This window comes from Pelophylax lessonae (genome assembly GCF_965119305.1).
Source record: "Pelophylax lessonae genome assembly, chromosome: 4".
Taxonomy (NCBI): Eukaryota; Metazoa; Chordata; class Amphibia; order Anura; family Ranidae; genus Pelophylax; species Pelophylax lessonae.
Window position 1 is genome coordinate 268,772,878 of NC_138771.1, and position 20,718 is coordinate 268,793,595.

General features: G+C 43.9%; 1 protein-coding gene across 1 annotated transcript in view; it reads left to right on the plus strand.

Moving 5' to 3' along the window:
- TBK1 (TANK binding kinase 1) overlaps positions 1-20,447 on the plus strand; it is a 144,958-nt gene extending 124,511 nt beyond the window's left edge. The window contains exons 18-21 of the mRNA XM_082255185.1: positions 28-120; positions 232-338; positions 19,529-19,600; positions 20,084-20,447. Coding sequence (XP_082111311.1) covers positions 28-120; positions 232-338; positions 19,529-19,600; positions 20,084-20,135 — 324 coding nt within the window. The 3' untranslated portion in view covers positions 20,136-20,447. The remainder of the gene's footprint in view (positions 1-27; positions 121-231; positions 339-19,528; positions 19,601-20,083) is intronic.
- Positions 20,448-20,718: the final 271 nt, after the last annotated feature.

A 20,718-nucleotide genomic window follows, 5' to 3' on the forward strand; every position in this document is an offset into this window, starting at 1 on the left:
TTTTTTTTACCTCTTTTCTCCAGAAAGATGATTCATCTAAGAAAGCAGTTATTCACACATAGAAACCAGTGTTTTGACATTGCAGAAGAGGTGTCCAAATGCCAACATTACATCAATGAGGTATATCACCCTCTGGCGTTCGCTAGATCGATCACCTGAACAAGTTTCCGTTTTTTCTCTCCAGTGCTATTCGTTATACATTGTTCACTCATGCTAATATTGTAATTGCAGTACCAAGACAGCATGCCCCAGAAGATATTTGCTAATCCTGGGGGAATAAAGCCACCAGTAAACCAAATGTACTCAAGCCCGAACACTCTAGTAGAAATGACTCTTGGGTAAGTGCTGTATTATTATATATATTATATAATATATATATATCTAGTGTCTTGCATTATGGAATGTCTAAAAATTATTCTTTATGCATAAACATGCATACCTGGCTTTACGCTTTGATGAATGGATTATTGTGGTCCTTAAACAGTTTTGGCTGTTTGTTTAGCATCTTTCTTCTCTCTCATTACTTTTTGACTTTCGGAATCAATGCCAGCCACCATTTCTCAGTGAATGTCTTTATTCCCCTGAATAGGAAATTCACTTTATAATCTTGGACAGCGTCAAATTATTTGAAATAAGGATGTGCTTAAAAATAAGTAGTGTCCTTTTTAAAGTATGGTGCATTCCATAATGGACTTTAGAATGTGGAGCTCTGGCATACTTGAGGCACCACTGGGCTATATAAAATTTGTTATATGTAAAAACATTACCTGGTTAAAATGGACTGACCTTACGTGACATAAAATTGAATTGATTTCACTTATTTCTCACTCCCAATGTAAAAAGGGCCTCATATCTCACAGCCCAGTATCACTATCAAATGAAGAAAAATAGGAACAGGACTAAGGTTAGTTTATTAACAAGCAGTGGATTGAAGCATTGGAAAGAATACCTCAGATTTCAGTATCTCCCTCCTTGAGACTTATGCCGCCAATACATGGATACAAATTTTGCTGGTTCAGCAGGGATCAATGTATGGGTAGGTTGGTTGTATAGAAGTCAATCTAATGATTAACTTCTGTACAACCAGCCTGTTGGAAACTTTGTGCACAATCCCTGCTACCGGCTGTGGCTGGCAGCACTAAGTGTATTCTGATGATGGTGATGTCTCCCCGCTGTCAGAATACAAAGCCTCAGCAGGAGTGATTCCCCTATCCACTCTGTGTGGATGGAGAAATCCGGTCATTTTCTAATTTGTTCAACCCAGTGGCTGATTTAAAAAAGAATGACTAATTTATGGAATGCCTTACACTGGTATTCCTATTAAACTAAATTGCGATCCCTTAATGTACTGCTTTTCTCGCTGACACTCCCCATTGTGTCCTAGGAGCACCTTGGCACAGGGAGATCTTCTTTATATGTTATATAAGTACCCGAAACTAGTCCAATGCTGGCAAGAGATGTTCAATATTATGAATTGAGCGTTACCCCTTCATTGCTGTCCTCAGCCCAAGATGGGTATCCAGGGAATTTTTGGAGCTTCCCTTTGACAACACTCGCCTGCAATTAACCATGACTAGAACCCTGTACTTGGACAGGAAGACAATAGCACAACATTGGCTCTCCCTCATTCCACAACACACCCTTGGATCGATAAGGTGGATTCCATCTTAAACCGAAGAGGCTTAACCTTTACCAGCAGAGGTAGTGTTCAAAAAGATCTGGTGTTAATGGCTTAATAACCCTGCTTTTGCACTACCTGCTTTAGGTAAAGTGTTACTAAACCCAGGACCTTGCATTCACTGTATCTGGTCTCCCACAGTACATGGAAATGCAATCATTTTAGTAAATATAAACCGATAAATACCTTTTCTCATCAGCAGATGTAGACAGACTTGTATCAGTTCCTAATGAAGCATGTAGGAGGAGGTTTAATTCTTCCTGGATCCTTTGTCTGGGCAGTGCTGATTGGCCCTGTGCTGATCACATGCACTCTCCAAAGAGAAAAAAAAACAACGTTTTAGCAAAACACACCAATCTAAGCATGTCCCGTGGCTCTGTAAATATCAGGTTATTTTTTGGAGACTGTGAAAAAAGAGGAGGATCAGAGAGACATGATCAAACGGCTTTTATACACGATGCATAGGATTAACCCCTTAGGTTCCATGGTGAGTATAACCAGCATGCTTTACTGCATATACAGACTGATTTTACTGTTGTGGGTTTAGGAACACTTTAAGAACAAATTCTTTAGAGATTATAGCCTCCAGGGTAGATGGCTCATCTGTCCCACCAAAAAATAATGAACAAGAACCATGGCTCTTGTATTCACAACTTTAACACTACTTTGTAATTACTCAGACACTTTTTGTTTTGCTTTGTGCTTGTAGTTTTCACTCTTTTCAATAACAAAACTGTGGAAAAAATGAAGAATGTTGTTCTTTAGAAATAAAAACTTCTTGTCTGATCAGGGTTTCTGCTTCACTGATTATGTGATGCTGACAATATCTTTCTGCATATTTAACCAATGTATTTCGGAAGGATCACTTTTAAGGCCAAGTGTGTTTATGACATTTGACTGTCAGCAGATAGTACCGCAAGAACAGGTTAAATTGCTCCACTGTCACATGGAAAACTTGTGTGATACAGCCATCCCATAGACACTCCTCCTTAAAGTGGTCATTGATAAAAATGGGACTGGTTAAAGGAAACCTTGGAGACTGCAATTACTAACTTCTCATTCTGCCAATGTCAGTCTGTCTTTCTTTAAAAACTAACTCCGTCACTAACCCAGAATCTGAATGCAGAAAGCCTTTATAATGACTTTCCTCTTATGTCCGCATAGCACTTGGACAACTATTATTTCTCTTTAGTTCATTGACGGACAAAGCTTCTGGTATTCTTAACCATTGAGTTATACTGCCCCCTACAGAAGTAGGACACAAGGCAGAAAAAAATTATGGCTACACCCATGGGCAGTCCCAGGGGTATACTCCCTCTCTCTGCTATAGCCACTAATTTTTTTTCTTCCTAGTCGGGAGTAAGGGCCTAGTTCCTTGCTGGGATCTTCGGATTTTCGGTCCTGGCGAGGTTAGCTGAAGCCCTCGCTCTTCCTTTGGGCATCTTCTTTTTCTCCGCTGGCCCTATTGGCTGTGATCCGTGCACTTGCGGCTGGGCCTCCATAAAAAATTTAGGCTTGCGGCCTACTGGGCAATGTGGCCAGCTTGGAGCCTCCCTTGGAAGGGGTGGCTCTGTGGGGGTGGTCTATTTTTTTTATTTTTTATGGCAGCCATGCCAAAGTAGCTGGGGACCAGGTTGTGCTGCTAGCGCGGTAGGGGTGTCCCTTGGCAGTGTTTTTACACTTATCTGTGGGTCCCCCTGGTGGCTAATGAAGATTACTCAGATAGGATGATTCCTCCACGTTTGCAACTGCGCACGAAAAGGTGCTGGTGGACGCACTGATTGTATTTGTGCGTGATCCTCTAAAGATGGGGGCGCGACAGGGGTGCAGGTTCCTTTTGGCATGCACAAACAACCCAGAGCGGCAAAAGGTGTCCCCCTTTCTCCACCTAATTTGACAGAATTGTCGTATAAGTGTGAAGAGGACCGAAGCGTCTCCTTGGGGTCCCGAAGCAGTTTGCTAGGCAATACCCCTATAAAGTGTCCCTTTTCAAAAAGTGGTCTGTTTCACCAGTGGTGGACCATTTGGTTTCCAGGTAAAACAAAGCAACCATGGTGCCGGTTGAAGAGTCTCCGGCCTTTTTAGGACCCAGTTGACAACAAAGGCGGAGGCTGTGACCCGCAATATGTTCACCATTGCCCTGGTATCGCAAACTCTGACTGAGTGAGCTAAGCGTTTACGCCATGACCTGGAGGGAGAACAGCTCCCACCTGCCTTTGCTGAGCTGGCAGGCCAGCTGCAGTTTATCTGTGCTTCATCTTTAAATGCAGCTCCCCTAGTGGCTTGGCTCTCAGTTTCGGCAGTGATCCTTCAGCGTGTCCTTTGGCTAAAAGGCTGATCTGCGGACCAGACTTAAAAAAAAAAAAAAAAAAAAAAAAGCCCAAGCTGTTCTTCTTTTCAAGGAGATAACCTGCTTGGAGCTACCCTGAATGACATTAAGGGTCTCACAGGGGGGGAAGAGTACATTTTCTTCCTCAGGCTTCTAAGGGCAAGGTCCCACGTCGCAGATGTGGGCCCTCCTTTTCGGGTAATGAGAAGTTTTTTCATCCCTCAGGATCGACCGACAAGGGATCCAAGTGAACTTGGTCTGGGCAAGTCAATGGCGCGCTTCTCCAGACCCGCAGACAAGGCTCCTTCAGCATGAAGGTGCGCCCTCCCCCGTATCTGGGGTGGGAGGATGTCTTTGCTGGTTCCTGGACCCATGGACTTCCCTGGTACAAGACAAGTGGGTCCACAAAGTCATACGATCCGAATACAAGATCGCACTTCATGCTCACCCTCCGAAAAGGTTCTTTCTTTCCAACGTGCGACTGTCCCCAATCCGCTTACAGGCCCTCCTTGGGGCGGTGCAAGAGCTCTTGCTTCAAGGGATGATTGCCCCGGTTCCGGTTTTACACATCCTTTTTACAGTCCCCAGGAAGGAGGGCAAGGTGCGTCCAATCCTGGACCTCAAGGCACTGAACTGCTTTGTGCGGGTGCAGAAGTTCAGGATGGAGTCCATTGCCACAGTGGTGGCTTCCCTGTATCAGGGGGATTTTCTTGCCTCCATAGACCTCAAGGATGTCTACCTTCACATGCCAATATGTGTCGGTCACCCAACGCTTCCCCCGCTTTGCAGTGGGAGAGAAGCATTATCAGTTTGGGTTGTTACCATTTGGTCTCGCCTCCGCTCCCCATGTCTTCACTAAAGTGTTGGCCCCAGTACTGGCATTGTCACTCCAGTGGGGGATCAGGGTCCTGGGCTATTTATACGATGATCTCTGCGACCAGAGTCTCCTGCTGCGCTGCAGTAAAACCTGGAGATCACCATACGAACTCTGAAGGAGTTCAGCTGGATTCTGAATCTTCGAAAGTCAGCCTTGGTCCTTTCTACGAACCTAGACTATCTGGGGCTGACTCTGGACTCGGCCTTAGCCAGAGTATTTCTTCCTCCAGACAAACTTCAGACACTGGAGGTTGCAATTCGGGGAGGTCTGGACCCTTGAAGAATCTAGACTACCGATCAATGTCCTGAGTTACGAGCGATCAGGCTGTGCCTGGAACATTGGATGGATTGACTACAAGGCTGTCCAGTGCGCATTCACTCTGACAATGCCACGGCCATGGCTTATGTCAATCCCCAAGGGGGCACAAGAAGTGTCCTGGCGTCTCTGGAGGTAGCCGGCATTCTCAGGTGGCAGAACATTTGGCGCTGGCGGCCCCTTGGGGTAGGTATCGTCTGATTTATGCCTTCCCTCCTCTCAAGCTTCTGCCAAGACTTCTACAGGACTGAGGCAGAAGGGATTCCGGTCATTTTAGTTGCCCTGGACTGGTCTCGCCAGGCATGGTACACCGACCTGGTGCGGCTGGTTGCCGATGTTTCCTTGGAGGCTTCCCCTCAGGGAGGATCTGCTGTCCCAAGAGCCAATCATCCAGCCTTCTTTACAGTCGCTGGTTTGTTTTGACAGCTTGGCTGTTGAAAGCCAGGTGCTAAAGGATAGGGGATTGTCTGAATCAGTGATTCCTACGCTGTTAAAATCTAGAAAATCCACTTCTTGGAATATCTACCATGGTATGCGGAGAATGTACATTGCATGGTGTGAATCCCTTGGGGTTCCTCCTTTATCTTTTTTTCGGTGGCTCGAATCTTGACTTTCCTTCAACAGGGGGTTTAACAAGTTGGCCTTGAGTACTATCAAGGGCTAGGTGTCGGCCTTGGCGGTCTTCTTCCAATGACCCTTGGCTACAGCTATATATATATATATATATATATATATATATATATATATATATATATATATATATATATATATATTATAATTTGTGTTGCCTTCCCTATGTCCCAGGCTTAAACATCCAAAGAAAATTGTCTTGCATGCCTTGGATGTGGTTTGGGCAATTAGAGCTACGGAGTCTTTCGGGAAGTCAGACTCTGTATTTGTGCTCACGGATGGACCTTGTAAAGGGTGTCCACTTCCTCTGCGACCATTTTTAGATGGATCAGGGAGATGGTAGTTCAGGCCCATTCTATCAGGGGTCCTGTTCCTCCTTTCCCTGTCAAGGCACACTCTACTATGGCACGTTAGTGCCCCCTGGGCCTTCTGTCATCACGCGTCAGTGACGCAGGTTTGCAAGGCGCCCACCTGGTCGCCAGTGCACTTTTTGTTTAAAAAAAAAAAAAAAAGTCTTATAAAATGGATGTGTTGGCATCTGTGGATGCTTGCCTTGGCCGCAAGGGTTTGCAGGCTGCTAATAAGAGGATCTGATCCTCTTTGAGGGTGTATTGTCTTTTTTCAGATGGGCTCCAGTTGTTTGTTAAATATGAGGGGTGGGAAACAGTAGAAAAATTCCCAAGGCTAAACATTAGCACACCAGGCAACAGGGCCCTTGTTGCCTGGTGTGCTAATGTTTAACCTTGGGAATTTTTTTACTGTTTCCCACCCTTCATGTTTAACACTGCTTTGGGACGTCCCAATGGTAAGAATACCAGAAGCTGTGTCCGTCAATGAAAGAGAGAGAAAATGTTTTTTTTTTTACTTACCATAAAATTCCATTCTCTGATGTTCATTGACAAACACAGCACACACCCCTCTATGGAGTTCTAATTCTCCTGACACTGCTTGTAACAAAACTGAGTGACTATAGCAGAGAGAGGGAGTATACCCTCTGGGACTGCCCATGGGTGTAGCCAGAATTTTTTCTGCCTAGTGTCCTTCTCCAGTAGGGTGCAGTATAACCCAGTGGTTAAGAATACCAGAAGCTGTGTCAGAGAAATGGATTTTACAGTAAGTCAAAAATCCAATTTTTCAAAAGAAATGTAGTAACAGTAGACTGTTATGAGGGTGTGGCTTGACTAGTACAGATCTGTGAAGCTTAAAGACTGACTCCAAGTTTCTTGTGACTTCAAATAGTTCACTTGGACCAAGCCAGTCAAAATTAACTATTTCCTTCTCTGGCAGATGTGCCAACTGTGAACACTGTATAAAGCCAGCCATACATGGATTGAATCCCGGCCAGTTTAGCAGGGACTGGCCAAGATTCAATCCATTTATGGGAAGGCTGGTTGTGCTGAAGTTGATTTATTGATTGACTTCAGTACAACTAGTCTGTCAGATTTTGTTGCATGCGATTACTGCTGGTTGCTATAGGTAAGGCTCCCCGCAGACAGAACACAATAGCTCTTCGATAGGGATTCCCCCATCAACACTGACTGTTCTGATCACAATCAAACTACTTTTTCTTTCCCTGCATCCTGTGGCTGCAGGAAAGAAAATGGCATCATCTATGGCTTGTCTGAACTTCCTGTCCTTCTCCCAGAATAAAATTGAGTCACAGTGAGTGCTGCTCGGCCATTCACAGGAACCCCCGACTCAATTTTGTTCCTGAGAGAAAACATTGCTGATAATACATAGTTTTTAAACAATGCTCCCAGTGGGCACATCTGTTAGTGAAGCAGATGGTTCGTTTGAACCAGCTTGGTCCAAGCAAATGATTTAAAGTCAAAAGAATCATGGAACTACTGTAGGCTTGAATGTCTCCCTTCCAAAATACCATAAAACCTTAAGATACATGTTTAGCTAAGGAGTAACAACCATTTGGTACATCTCATGCCTATTCCCTCGCTTGTTTTGTTTAGTGCTACAAGTACAGAAAAAATACCAGTTGAGTCTGCCTGAAATACTAACCTCCTTTAGTAAGCTGACAAACAATGCTGCCTTTGCTGCACTTAAATCTCCAGCAGTGCTGTCAGTCCTTCCTGAAGTCACCTCTGCTAAGACTAAAAAACACATCGCCCCTCTCCTCATCTCTATAGCATAATATCTCAAAGGCTTGTTTTTTTTTTTTTTGTTTTTTTTTTTTTTTTTTTTTTTAAATTGGTCCTGAAACTTTTTTAGTAGACATCAGATGTTTTTCAAACTTATCATTTTTTTCATTGTACCATATTATAGGGTCATTCTTTCATTTTAAACATTAAAAAGTGTTGATATGGTGTCCACCAATAGATGATTTAACCTAGTTTTAAATCTTAAGTGAAAGTCGCCTGTTTCTAGTGCTGCTGGGAACTGGTGCAGTAAAAAATACAGCTTGTATTTTTTTCCTCATTCCAAATGCCTTCCTTGTGAACAGAAGGGGATATTTCTTTGCTGTGTGGCACAGTTAGTATTCGTCACAGTCGGAGGTTTTGTTTTGTTAAAATGTGAAGTTGATAGACTTCTTTTTTTCCAAAGTCTGCCTATGTAAATATGAATACCTTTTTATCTTTGATTTACTCATGAGACAGCATACATTACCAGTAGAGTAGTCACATTTAGCGACTTATTCTCCACTGTACTCAACCTCCCCTCTCCTATACTGACTCTGAAATTCTTCTGCTTGAAAAGCCACTACGGAACATGTGGAAAAACAAACTGCACTTCCTTCCATTGATAGGTCAATGTAGAGGAGGGACAGTCCACAACTGATCCCCAATAGTAAGCCGTTGTCCACTATCTCTCCTCTACATTGAAGCTGGCATTGGAGAGATCATGTAACCTTACCGACTTAAACAGTAAAGTGTAGACTTTTTCCTTTTACAAGGTTGATGGATTAGTCTTAAAATGTGGCTGGGAGAAGATTTAAATTGTTACTAAACCCACAACCGTAAAAACATTGTGTATATGCAGTAAAGAAAGCATGCTTGTTATACTCACTGTGGAATCTAATCCTCTTAATTGTGTATGAAGGCTGTGTGATTTCTGTCTCTCTGATTCTCCCCTTCTTGAACTTACTCCAATCGGTCTCTCATGATAGAACAGATCAGTAGGAGTTTTTTTTTTTTTTCCCTGGGAGAGTGCATGTGATCAGCACAGGGCCAATCAGCACTGTCCACACAGAGGATCAGAGTAGAATGAAAACTCCTACAAGCTTTAAGCAGACACTGGTACAAGTCACAGGACTGCTCTAACTGCTGATGAGAGAGGGTATTTAGCAGTTTATATTTACTAAAACAATTGCATTTCCATGTTCTGTGTACTGTGGGAGACCAGATATAGTGAATGCAGGGTCCTAGGTTTAGTTAAACTTTTTAAGCTTAGTTAGGTTTTACTTGCCTTCCACTTTAAGGCCTGTTCTACTTGCCAACCATGCCTTTTACAGGGTTAGTTGTCCATTTCTCAAACAAACCAATTCAAATTGAATTAGGCCTCAACTTGCTCCTCAAAATATTAGCCCTTTATTTCACACCACATATAGAGGTATGGGTTATCACTGGGATTCTCTATAAAGAGTGGCAACCAACAGTACTTCCCCATCTCCCCTACTTTGTGTGTTGATGATGGAACATCTTAAACAAGCAAAAAATTGGGGGAGCAAACCCTGAACATGTATATCTAAAGCCGGTGCAGCTATGGACCAAGCAACCTGTATATTAAAAAAGAATAGCGCAACCATGCAAAAGAAATGACTATTAAATGTGGAGACAATCCATAAATAAAAATGGGGGTTTAGTCCCACCATATGGCCATATCGTGCTCAAGCCCACCACTGCGTCAAAGTACCCCATTATCAGTGGGTCCTACACTATCCATAGTAAAGGGGTGAATCCAGCCTTTTTATTTATGGATTGTCTCCACATTTAATAGTCATTTCTTTTGCATGGTTGCGCTATTCTTTTTTAATATACATGTTGCTTGGTCCATAGCTGCACCGGCTTTAGATATACATGTTCAGGGTTTGCTCCCCCAATTTTTTGCTTGTTTATTATGTATTCGGTCTGACCAGACTTCTGTGGTTGAGCATCCCACCCCCCACACACACCTGTACTCTATCAGAGTCCACCATCAAGTAGATACAGGAGGAGTCCTTTGTAGTGCATTAGCACATCCATCCCAGCAAGGAGTGTGGTCTCCAAGGGTTGGAGAGGCTGGATTCACCCCTTTTCTATGGATAGTGTAGGACCCACTGATAATGGGGTACTTTGACGCAGTGGTGGGCTTGAGCACGATATGGCCATATGGTGGGACTAAACCCCCATTTTTATTTATGGATTGTCTCCACATTTAATAGTCATTTCTTTTGCATGGTTGCGCTATTCTTTTTTAATATAGATGATGGAACATCTACCTAATGGTATCTGCAACAACCACTCTGTGTCTTGCTAGGGTAGGCTCTCAACATTTTAAAATTCTCTATTTGCGAATGAGCACCTAATGTAAGTGATGGACCCCCATATATCTATGCATTCTATAATCCAGGAATTTAAATGTTTTGGCAAGTATAGCAGTCTAACTCTAAAATCCTGCACTGCCCTCCAGAAGAATTTCTCCTTCAGTGTCCTTGCATCCTTGTACGTAGTAAAGGAAGTATAAGACTGGACTCAAATTGTTGTGACTCCACATCCCCATATAATATTAGCAAGAAGGGCAGAGAGGAAAATGGGACACTTTTTTTTTTTTTTTTTTTTTTTAAGTGCTCTAAACAATGTTCGCCAAATTTATCTGGGGCAGCGTCGCCAAAAGATTGAGACAATCTTGTCCCTTCCTAAATCTAGAGGAGGTACAGGTGCCCCTGACCTATTCCTATACTACTGTTCTCCTTAACTTAGTAGACTAGTTTCACAAGCGTCATTCTAAGCACTGGTATTTATAGAACAAGCCCACTCTGCCAGTGACCTCCGAGGCCTTTCATGGATTGTACCTACTTATAGTGGCCCCACAACCTCATTATAACATACCAACTTCTCAAAGTATGGGACAGTTTCCTACAAGTTTCATAAATCCTTTTTATGAGATCCTGCGATTCCTCTTATTTGGGAATCTGGAATACCCTAAAGCTCTGAATTTGAATACATTCTTTGTTTGAGAGAAACCTAGCTTTTGCAATCTCAGATCCTGCATCGAGGAGGCTTATTGCCTCTCCATTCCATTTTCTTTGAATCTCTGACCTTTAATCTATTGGCCAGTAAACAATCAGCTTGCATCTTTCTTCCATTCAATTCTGACCGACTAGAACGACCATATCTAGAGACCCGACCCCATTGGAGACCCAACATTTTCTTCTTCCATCTGCACCCTATCCTGCCCCCTCAACTATGTTATAAAGTGGGCTACAGAACTTAGTGCTATATACCCATTGAATGGGGAAAAACATTCACGCTAACTCACCATCCTTCCCTAGCCGGTAGGGCCCATGAGACTAGTTTCAAAATTCTGTCTCTCTGTTACAGGTGGCCTGTTCTTCAGCGCAATTACCGCTCAGTATCCAACTGATGTTGGCGTTGCATATCCCACCAGGCAATGACACATTTGGTGGGCATACTCTCCTGTCAAACCATTCTGGGACCAGATCTATATGATCACATGTATACCTATCCCAAACTCCCCTCATGTGGTACTTCTCCCTGTGATTTCTGGCTTTCCTACCAAGAAAACTAAAAATAACTTCCCTAGGCATTTTCTCAAAGCTATCCTAGCAATCGTTCCATGCCAGTGGTGGAAAACACAGGTTCCTACCATACTGGATTGGGCCTTTGAGCTAGATCATATTGCACACATGGAGTCACTCTTGGCCCAGGAAACAGATATGCATGACCAGTACACTCAAACATGGGCTTCCTGGAAAGTGTTTAAATCCCAAGAATTTACAGACCTCATCAGAACCTAACATGGTCCCATTAGTTTCCTCATATATTGGTAATTTCTGTGGAGGTCAACCCTTATCCTCTCCCCTCCCCTTGCGATTTGCAACATAACTGTATCTACAGTACATTCATAAAGAATTCAGACCCCCTTTACTTTTTTTACAGCCTGATACTACAGTTGTTTAAATGTATTTTCTCTATCAATCATCGACAGACGCAGTTCCATCATTTTTAGACCAATGGGTTATGCTACTCCAATCAGGAATAGGCACTAGGCAGGAAAAAAGTTTAACCACGCCTATGGGGTTGTCCCTGCAGGCATAGCCCCCACACAATGCTATCCGCAAACAGTTTGTTGCTGCCTAGTTTTAGGAATAGGACCCAGCTTCCTGCAGGGACTTTGGTCTTAGCTTTTAACAGGGAAATTTGTGTTAGTTGGTATTTTTTACACAAGTTAGTTCCTGACGGACCAAGATCCAGAGGAACTACAAGCAACAGCCGGCTGTGGTTTTGCACTGGATAATCTAGATCCTTAAGGTCTCCCAGCCTAGCCAGCGAGTGTGAGCAGGTTATAGTCCAGAGCTAGGCCTCGCCACGACTGTGCCCCAACGGATGGGGACGAGCCTGCAAGTTGACCGTCTCGCTGGGACGTGACTATCTGGAACGCCCTGAGTCACATCTTCCCACTGGCTGACAGCACCCCATCCTGGGTGGGAGGTGTACTGTTTCAGTGTGGCGCCCACCTGGTATGGTCAGTAGATTGTCCTCCCAAAACCTCTGACTGTGTCGAGGTGGACGTAAGCCCCTCCTTGGGATTGTTGGACCCCCTGGTTCTCTTCTATTCCCCCAGCCCCTAACAGTGACGGTGGTCTTTTGAATGCGGTTGTTGCTGACCAGGCTGTCCGGATCCCACCACAAGTCTTTAGCAAGTTCCCTGCCCCCTGGGGATTAGTGACTGCGGCAGGGATGTCTTTTGGGGCCCCTTCGGCAAATATAGGCTTGAGGGGGCGAAGCTGTTTCTTCATCTGCCGGTCTGCGCTTCGTGGCTGGATCGGGCTAAAAATTGAGGCTGCGGCTGTCTGTGTACCATGCCAGGCTGTCTTAGTACCATGTCAAGCTGTCCGAAGTGCCTGACTAAGCTGACTGGCAGATGCCAACAGATCGCCTCACGTGGCCAACAACTGAGGCCGCGGCTTGCGGCCTACCCGTGGCTGTCTGGGTACCATGCCAGGCTGTCTGAAGTGCCTGACTGAGCTGACCGGCAGATGCCAACGGATCGCCTCATTGGGCCGAAAATTGAGGCCGCGGCCTGCGGCCTACTCGCGGTTGTTCGGTACCATGTCAAGCTGTCTGAGCTCCTAACCGAGCTGTCCAAACTGCTGATCAAACTGATATAGCTGACGGCGGACTCGTGACCGGATCAGGCCTCAAATTTAGGCTGCGGCTTTGGGGCCTACTCTAGGCTGGCTGACCGAGCTGCTGACCAGGCGGTTTGAGCTGCTGACCAGGGTGATAGAGCAGCAGATGGGCATCCGCCATTCCCCCCTCCTCAGGGGGGTGGACAAATGGACTGCCTGGTGCCCCCCTTGAACCGGGTGGCTCCGTGGGGACATTTTTGTGTGGGGGTACTCTGTCTGGTACTCTGCCTGCGCGTCTGCTGGTCCGCCTCTTCCCCTTTTTAGGTGGCTATGTCCTCTTATGTCATTTATGGTCTTAAGCCGGCGTCTCCTTGCTGGACTGCGGTCGGCGACCTCCCCTGCTTGGTATGCTCCCTGGGTGAGCTTAGCATATAGCGACTCTAATGGGTCTACATCTATGCACTTCGGGTGCTCTGCAGAGAGGATGATTCCTTTTTTACTGCACATGCAAGGGCGCTGATGGATGCACTGATTGTATCGGTGCAGAAAATTTTAACATGGGGGGTGCCGGTTCCCTCGGGGCCTGCAGATCCCCTAAAGGTGGCAAGGGTACTCCCTTTTCCCGCCTACTGTGACAAAATTGTTGCATGTCAGTGGCGTTGTTCTAAATGCAATAATGGTAACCACATTTGGTGTGGCTAAAAAGCTGGGATCAGGCTTCTAAAAAGGCTCTACAGATCTCCCCTTTTACAAGGGACCGCCTTGTAAATAGACTGGGGCCATTATTTTTCAGCACACAGGCAGCCCCTTCAGCACGCAGGGACAAGGGGTGATTGGGACGATTCCCTCTCGGGAACGCTTTCAGGGATTCTATTCAAACCTGTTTACTGTGCGCAGAAAAGAAGGCAAAGTACGTCAAATTCTGGACCTCAAGGTGAACCGAGGTACAGAAGTTACGAATGGAATCCATTTGACTTTGTGGCCTCTATAGATATCAATGATGCATATCTACACTTCCCTATCTACGCTGGACACCAGCATTTTCTTTGCTTCGCTGTAGAAGAGGAACATTATCAATTTGTAATGTTACCCTTTGGTCTCGCCTCCGCCCCAATGGTCTTTACCAAAGTGCTGGCTCCAGTGTTGGCATTACTGCACCAATAGGGGATTTCGGTACTGGGATACCTGGACAATCTCCTATTGAGGGCGGACTCTCAGCCACGTTGGGCAACTTGACGATCACTGTACGGCTTCTGCAAGAGTTGGGTTGGAATATCAATTTAAAAAAATATGCCCTGATACCTTCATTAAGACTGGATTATCTGGGCCTGACTCTGGATTCCGCTTTGACAAGGATCTTTCTTCCTCCGGACAAGCTGCACAAAGTTGCAGGGGGCGATCCGTTTGCTGTTGCCAAGCAATCTGTCCTCTCTGTAGACTTGCATGCGGGCCTTGGGTCTGATGGTGTCAACCTTCAAGGCGGTTCTATTTGCTCAGTTCCACACGGGACCATTACAAATGGAGATTCTTGTCAAATGGAACAAAGATCCAAAGTCCTAGGACGCTTTGATTCGGTTGAGTCACAACACAAAGACTGCTCTTCTATGGTGGCTTCACTTGTTAGCACTACGCCAGAGCAAGTCCTTCCTTCCGTTGTATTGGATGGTGGTAACCAAGGACGCCATCCTGTCAGGCTGAGGAGGAGTGCCGGGGAAGTTCTGCGCCGAGTCACTGCACAAATAGTCTGCAAGATTGTCCGGTCCAAATTTAATCGGACAGTGCCATGGCCGTGGCTTACATCCATCGTCATGGGGGCACCAAGAGTGTCTTGGTGGCCCGGGAGGTGGCCGAGTTCCTGGATTGGGCAGAAAGTTTGTTCGAGCCCTCTCTGCTGTGCACATGCCAGGTGGGGAGAACTGGCAGGCGGATTTCCTGAGTCGTCAGCTGTTGTATCAGGGGGAGTGGTCCCTACACCAGAAGGGAGTGGTCCCTACACCTGACTTTGTGCTTAATCATTAAGCACACAGTCAGTGTGTGAAACGCGTCTACCTTGTCACGATTGTCATTATTTGGATGTCCAGTCAATAAATCTGGATTTTGACTCAACCCGGAGTGCTGCCAATTCCTTTTCCTTTATCAAGTTTTCACGGAGGCGAGCCGGGGCATGCACCTGTGTGAGTCATCAGGCAATTACACCACCTTGAGTAGTGTGTCCTTGTCTGTTCCCTACACCTGACGTTGACCTATTTGCCTCTCGACTCAACAAGATGGTTCAGAGGTTCGTAGCCAGGTCCTGGGATCCTCTGGCCGACACCACAGACGCACTGGTGGCTCCTTGGAGTAAGTATCGGCTGATTTATGCAATCCCTCTGCTAAAACTTCTGCCGAGGCTTCTTCGCAGGATAGAAGTGGAAGGGGTTCTGGTAATTCTGGTGGCTCCAGACTGGCCTCGCTGGTCATGGCATGCAGACCTGATAAGGTTGGTTGCTGATGCTCCCTGGAGACTTCCTCCCAGGGAAGATCTGCTGTCTCAAGGACCGATCTTCCATCCTGCTTTACAGTTGCTGGCTTTAACAGCGTGGCTGTTGAAAGCCAGGTATTGAAGGATAGAGGTCTGATTCAGTGATTCCTACACTGCTGAAGGTCAAAGTCTACTTTCAGGAAGATCTATCATCATACGTGAAAAATCTTACTTTTCATGGTGTGAATTATTGAAGGTGCACCCTCGCTTGTTCTCGATGGCTAGGATTTTGACTTTTCTTTAAAAAGGTGTTAAACAGCGGTTGGCTTTGGTCACTATCAAAGGCCAAGTGTCGGCTCTGGCTGTGTTTTTCCTACGCCCTTTAGCTACGCATGCCCTAATTCGCACTTTTATTCAGGGGGTTCGCCATATGGCTCCCCCGAGGGGATCCCTGCTACCTCCGTGGGATCTGAATTTGGTATTATCTGTTCTTCAAAAACCTCCCTTTCAGAACATTGGGGAGATTCCTCTGCCTGCCTTGTCTCAGAAGGTTGCTTTTTTGGTGGTTATTACTTCTGCCTGCAGAGTATCTGAATTGGTGGCGTTGTCCTGCCGCTCACCTTCTCTGGTGGTTCACAGAGATAAAGTGGTACTCCAACCTAATCCGTCATTTCTTCCTAAGGTGGTTTCTGATTTTCATTTGAATGAAGACATTGGGGTGCCTTCAGTTTGTCCTAAGCCCAAGCATTCCAAGGAAATGGCATTTCATTCTTTGGCTGTGGTGCGGGCGATCAGGGTTTACCTGGAGGCCACTGAGTCTTTTAGAAAATTAGACGCTCTTTTTGTTCTTAGCGAAGGACCTCGAAAAGGATTGACTGGGGTTGCTGCGACCATATCCAGATGGATCAGGCATACGGTTGTTCAGGCTTATTCACTGAAGGGTCAGGTTCCTCTTTTCCCAGTGCAGGTGCATTCTACTAGATCGCTGCATTCTACTAGATCGCTGAGTGCCTTTTTGAGCTTTTCGCTATCCGGCATCAGTGCTGCAAGTTTGCAAGGCGGCAACTTCGTTGTCTGTGCATATGTTCACAAAATTCTACAAAGTAGATGTGTTGGCATCTTTGGATGCTTCCTTTGGCCGCAAGGTCTTGCAGGCTGCTGTTTAAAGAGAATCTTTTTTTGTTTCTCTTTGAGGGTGTATGTATTTTAGCTGAGCTCCAGTTGTTCCTGGTTGAGCTCCATGTTACCTGATTGGCTAGGTTTAGCCTTTAGGGAATTACGTCGTCATGCGTTGTCTTCCCACTCCTCATGATTATACTGCTTTGGGACATCCCATTGGTCTAAAGAAGATGGAGCTGCGTCTGTCGAACGATAGAGAAAACTGGATTTTTGTAAGAACTTACTGTAAAATCCTTTTCTCTGAAGTTAGACAGACGCAGCATCCGCCCCTCTACTTCTGAGTGGATTTTTTTTGTATTCTAAACATTGCTTGCAACTAAACTGTTTGCTGATGGCAGAGTGTGTGGGGTTTATGCCTACAGGGACAGCCCAATAGGCGTGATTAGACTTTTTTTCCTGCCTAGTGCCTATTACTGATTGGAGGAGCATAACCCATTGGTCTAAAGAAAAATGAAGCTGCATCTGTCAATGAACTTCAGAGAAAATAATTTTTACGGTAAGTTCTTACAAAAATCCAGTTTTTCTACACTCGGTACCCTATAATGACAATGTGAAACCAGAATTTTAGAAATGTTTGCAAATGTATGAAAAAGGAAAATTAAATGTTATATTGGTAAAAGTACTCAGACCCTTTACAACAACTCTTGAAATTTAGCTCAGATGCCTCCCATTTCTCTTGACCATTACTGAGATGTTTCTACACCTAGATTGTCATAAATTATGTACATTGATTGGACATGATTTGAAAAGGCACACTCCTCTCTCTAAAAAAAACAAAAGGCCTCTGAGCTGACAATGCATATTGTATAAGAGCAAAAGCCATGAGGTCAAAGGAACTGCCTTCAGAGCTCAGAGACAGGATTACTACAAGGCACAGATCTGGGGAAGGTACAAAAAAATATTATGCTGCTTTTAGCATTTCCAAGAGCATGGTGGCCTCCATAATTCTCAAATGGAAGATGTTTGGCACAATAAGGACTCTACCAAGAGCTGGTCGCCCAGCCAGACTGAGCAATCTGGGGAGAAGGTCCTTAGTAAGAGGTGACCAATAACCCAATGGTCACTCTGATTGAGCTGCATATATCCTATGTAGAGATGGGACAAAGTTTCAGAAAGTCAACCATCACTGCAGCCCTCCACTGACTCTGGGTTTTATGGTAGAGTGGCTAGACTGAAGCCTCTCCATGCAAAACTCATGAAAGCCCACTTGGATTTTGTAAAAAGCACCTGAAGGACTCTGACTGTGAGGAACAAAATTCTCTGGTCTGATGAAACTAAGATTGAACTGTTTAGCCTCAATTCTAAATGTTATGTCTGGAGGAAACCAGGCGTTCATCACCTGCCCAATACCATCCCAATAGCGAAACATGGTGGTGGCAGCATTATGATGTGGGGGTGTTTTTCAGTAGCAGGGACAGGTGGACTGGCTAGGTTTGAGTTAAAGCTAAATGGAGCAAAGTACAGAGATATCCTCAATGAAAACCTGTTCCACAGCTCTCAGGACCTCAGACTGGGCCAAAGGTTCACCTTCCAACATGACGACAACAGTCCTAAGTTTAGGAAAAACTCTGAATATCCTAGAGTGACCCAGCCAGCGTCATAATTTGATCCCTTGAAAAGAGACCTGAATATGGCTGTCAACTGACGTCCCCAGCCAAGCTGACTGAGCTTGAGAGGATTTGCAAAGAAGAATGGCAGAACCCCCCCCGATCCTGGTGTGCAAAGCTTGCTGTGTCATACCCAAAAAGACTCAAGGCTTTAATTGCTGTCAAAGGTGCTACTGATTAAATGGTCTGAATACCTAAATACATGGGATATCATTTTTATTTTATTTTTAATAAATTAAGACATTTCTACAATTCCGTTTTCACTTTGTCATTATGGGGTACTGAGTGTAGATTCATGAGAAAAAACAATTGTAGTATCAGGCTGCAATGTAACAAAAATGAAAAAATGTGAAGGGTGTGTGAGTAGTTTATGAATGCACTGTATGAACTAACCGTAAATTTTAGCTATATTAAAAAGAAATTATAGTTAAGATATTTCAAAAAAAAAAAAAAGGGGAAGTAATAAAAAGCCATCTACAGCTAAAGGTAGTCATACACTAGTAGCATTTTGTTCAATTTTTTTGATTTGTTATTGGCATCAAATTAATGATCGTTTCAACTGCAGTGACAAGAAAATTTGAAGGAATAGAATGGACAATTTTTTCTCTGAAAAAAACGAATTTTTAACTATACATGTCCATTCATTCTAAAATTGTATTTTAAAAGCAAAACCAATTCTTAAGTAGTTTCGATTGACATTCCTCAAATGTACTGAGATTTTTCAAACTAATATTTGTTTAAAAATCTACTAGTGTATATCGAGTTTTACTCTGACTCTCAGGCTCCCATCTTTTTCCATCACCAGTTCATGTGGTAAACACTTTTTTGTTTGCATTGTTTGTATTTGTCCATTGACCAGCTATGTAGGCTCTGCTTCCTTCTTTGTAATGCTATACAATAGTTGTGCTTTACTGCTCTGTCTTCTAATGCAACACTAGAGACTGCAAGACCTGTGACAACAATGTACTCCCTATATGGCTGAAATCATAGGACAGCAGTTGTTAAACAAAATTGTTGTTTATATTACAATTACAAAAATATGCAACCATGTAAAATGTGAACATCACATTAAAATCAAAATCTTCTCACACTATATCCTTACACTATACTTTAAGATTAATATAAATACCTATGCTCATTGTATTGCAGAATGCGCAAACTGAAGGAAGAAATGGAAGGAGTTGTCAAAGAGTTGGCTGAAAATAATCATATTTTGGAAAGGTAAATATGACTGTCTGCAATATATATTTTAATGTCCAAATCTGGCAGAACAACATTGACTTAGTGGTTAGCGCTACTACCTTCAGGACTGGAGTCCTTGGTACAAATCCTAGCAAGGAGACTTATCTGCATGGATTTTGTGCTTGCATGGGTTTCCTCCTATGACCAGACATGTTTATAGGTTAATTGGCTCCTGTCTAAATTAGCCTAGTATGTGTATGTTTGCATGTGAGATAGGGACCTTAGATTTTAAGCTCCTTAAGGGTAGATATTGATTTGAATGGTACTATATATGAAGCACTGTGTAAATTGTTGGTACTAATATAAATGTCTGTTCACTTTGGTTAATATGCAGCTGACATTGGCAGCAACATAATTACACTAACCCTAAAGAATCTATCTTAAATTATGCTTTTGGAAATGAAAGGTTTGTCTGTTTTATTGCATCAGTGTTAAACTACTCCCCTTTTCTATCTCTTCTAGATTTGGTGCTCTGACTATGGATGGTGGCCTTCGGAATGTGGACTGCATATAATAAGAGTGGTTTCCCATTGTCAGCTGTAGCTGTGCACATTGCCATCTTGGCATTACAGTGGACCTTAACCCCTGCCTGCCCCCTTGTCTGTAATTTATGTGCCAGAGTTGTATGTATATATCTGTAATATACTGTGAATACAAAAAAAAAACTTGATTTTATTCTTTTGACTAGGTTAACAATTGCTGTTTAACAGATTGGTTTAGTTTTATTGTACCCATAAAGCACAGTAGATTTTAAGTGATGTGTACAGAGATTTTATCAGTAGTGCACCTAAAGTAAACTATGTTATTAAATTATCTGTACAATTTATTCCTTATGGAGATGTTTTTATTCACACATCATGCGATCCCTATATACATTTAGAGAGGACTGATCCGGTGGAAAAGATTAAAATTAATGTTAGGCTTGGTTCATACTAGTGAACTCCAAAGTTGCACGATTTTCAGTGCAACTTTGGAGTCCGACTTTGATACGACTTTAAAGTGAAGTTGTGTCAAAATCGAATCAAAGTAGTGCAGGAACTTTTTCTAAAGCCACAGCGACTTCAATTGTGTCAATTGGTACAGCTCTCATTTAAATA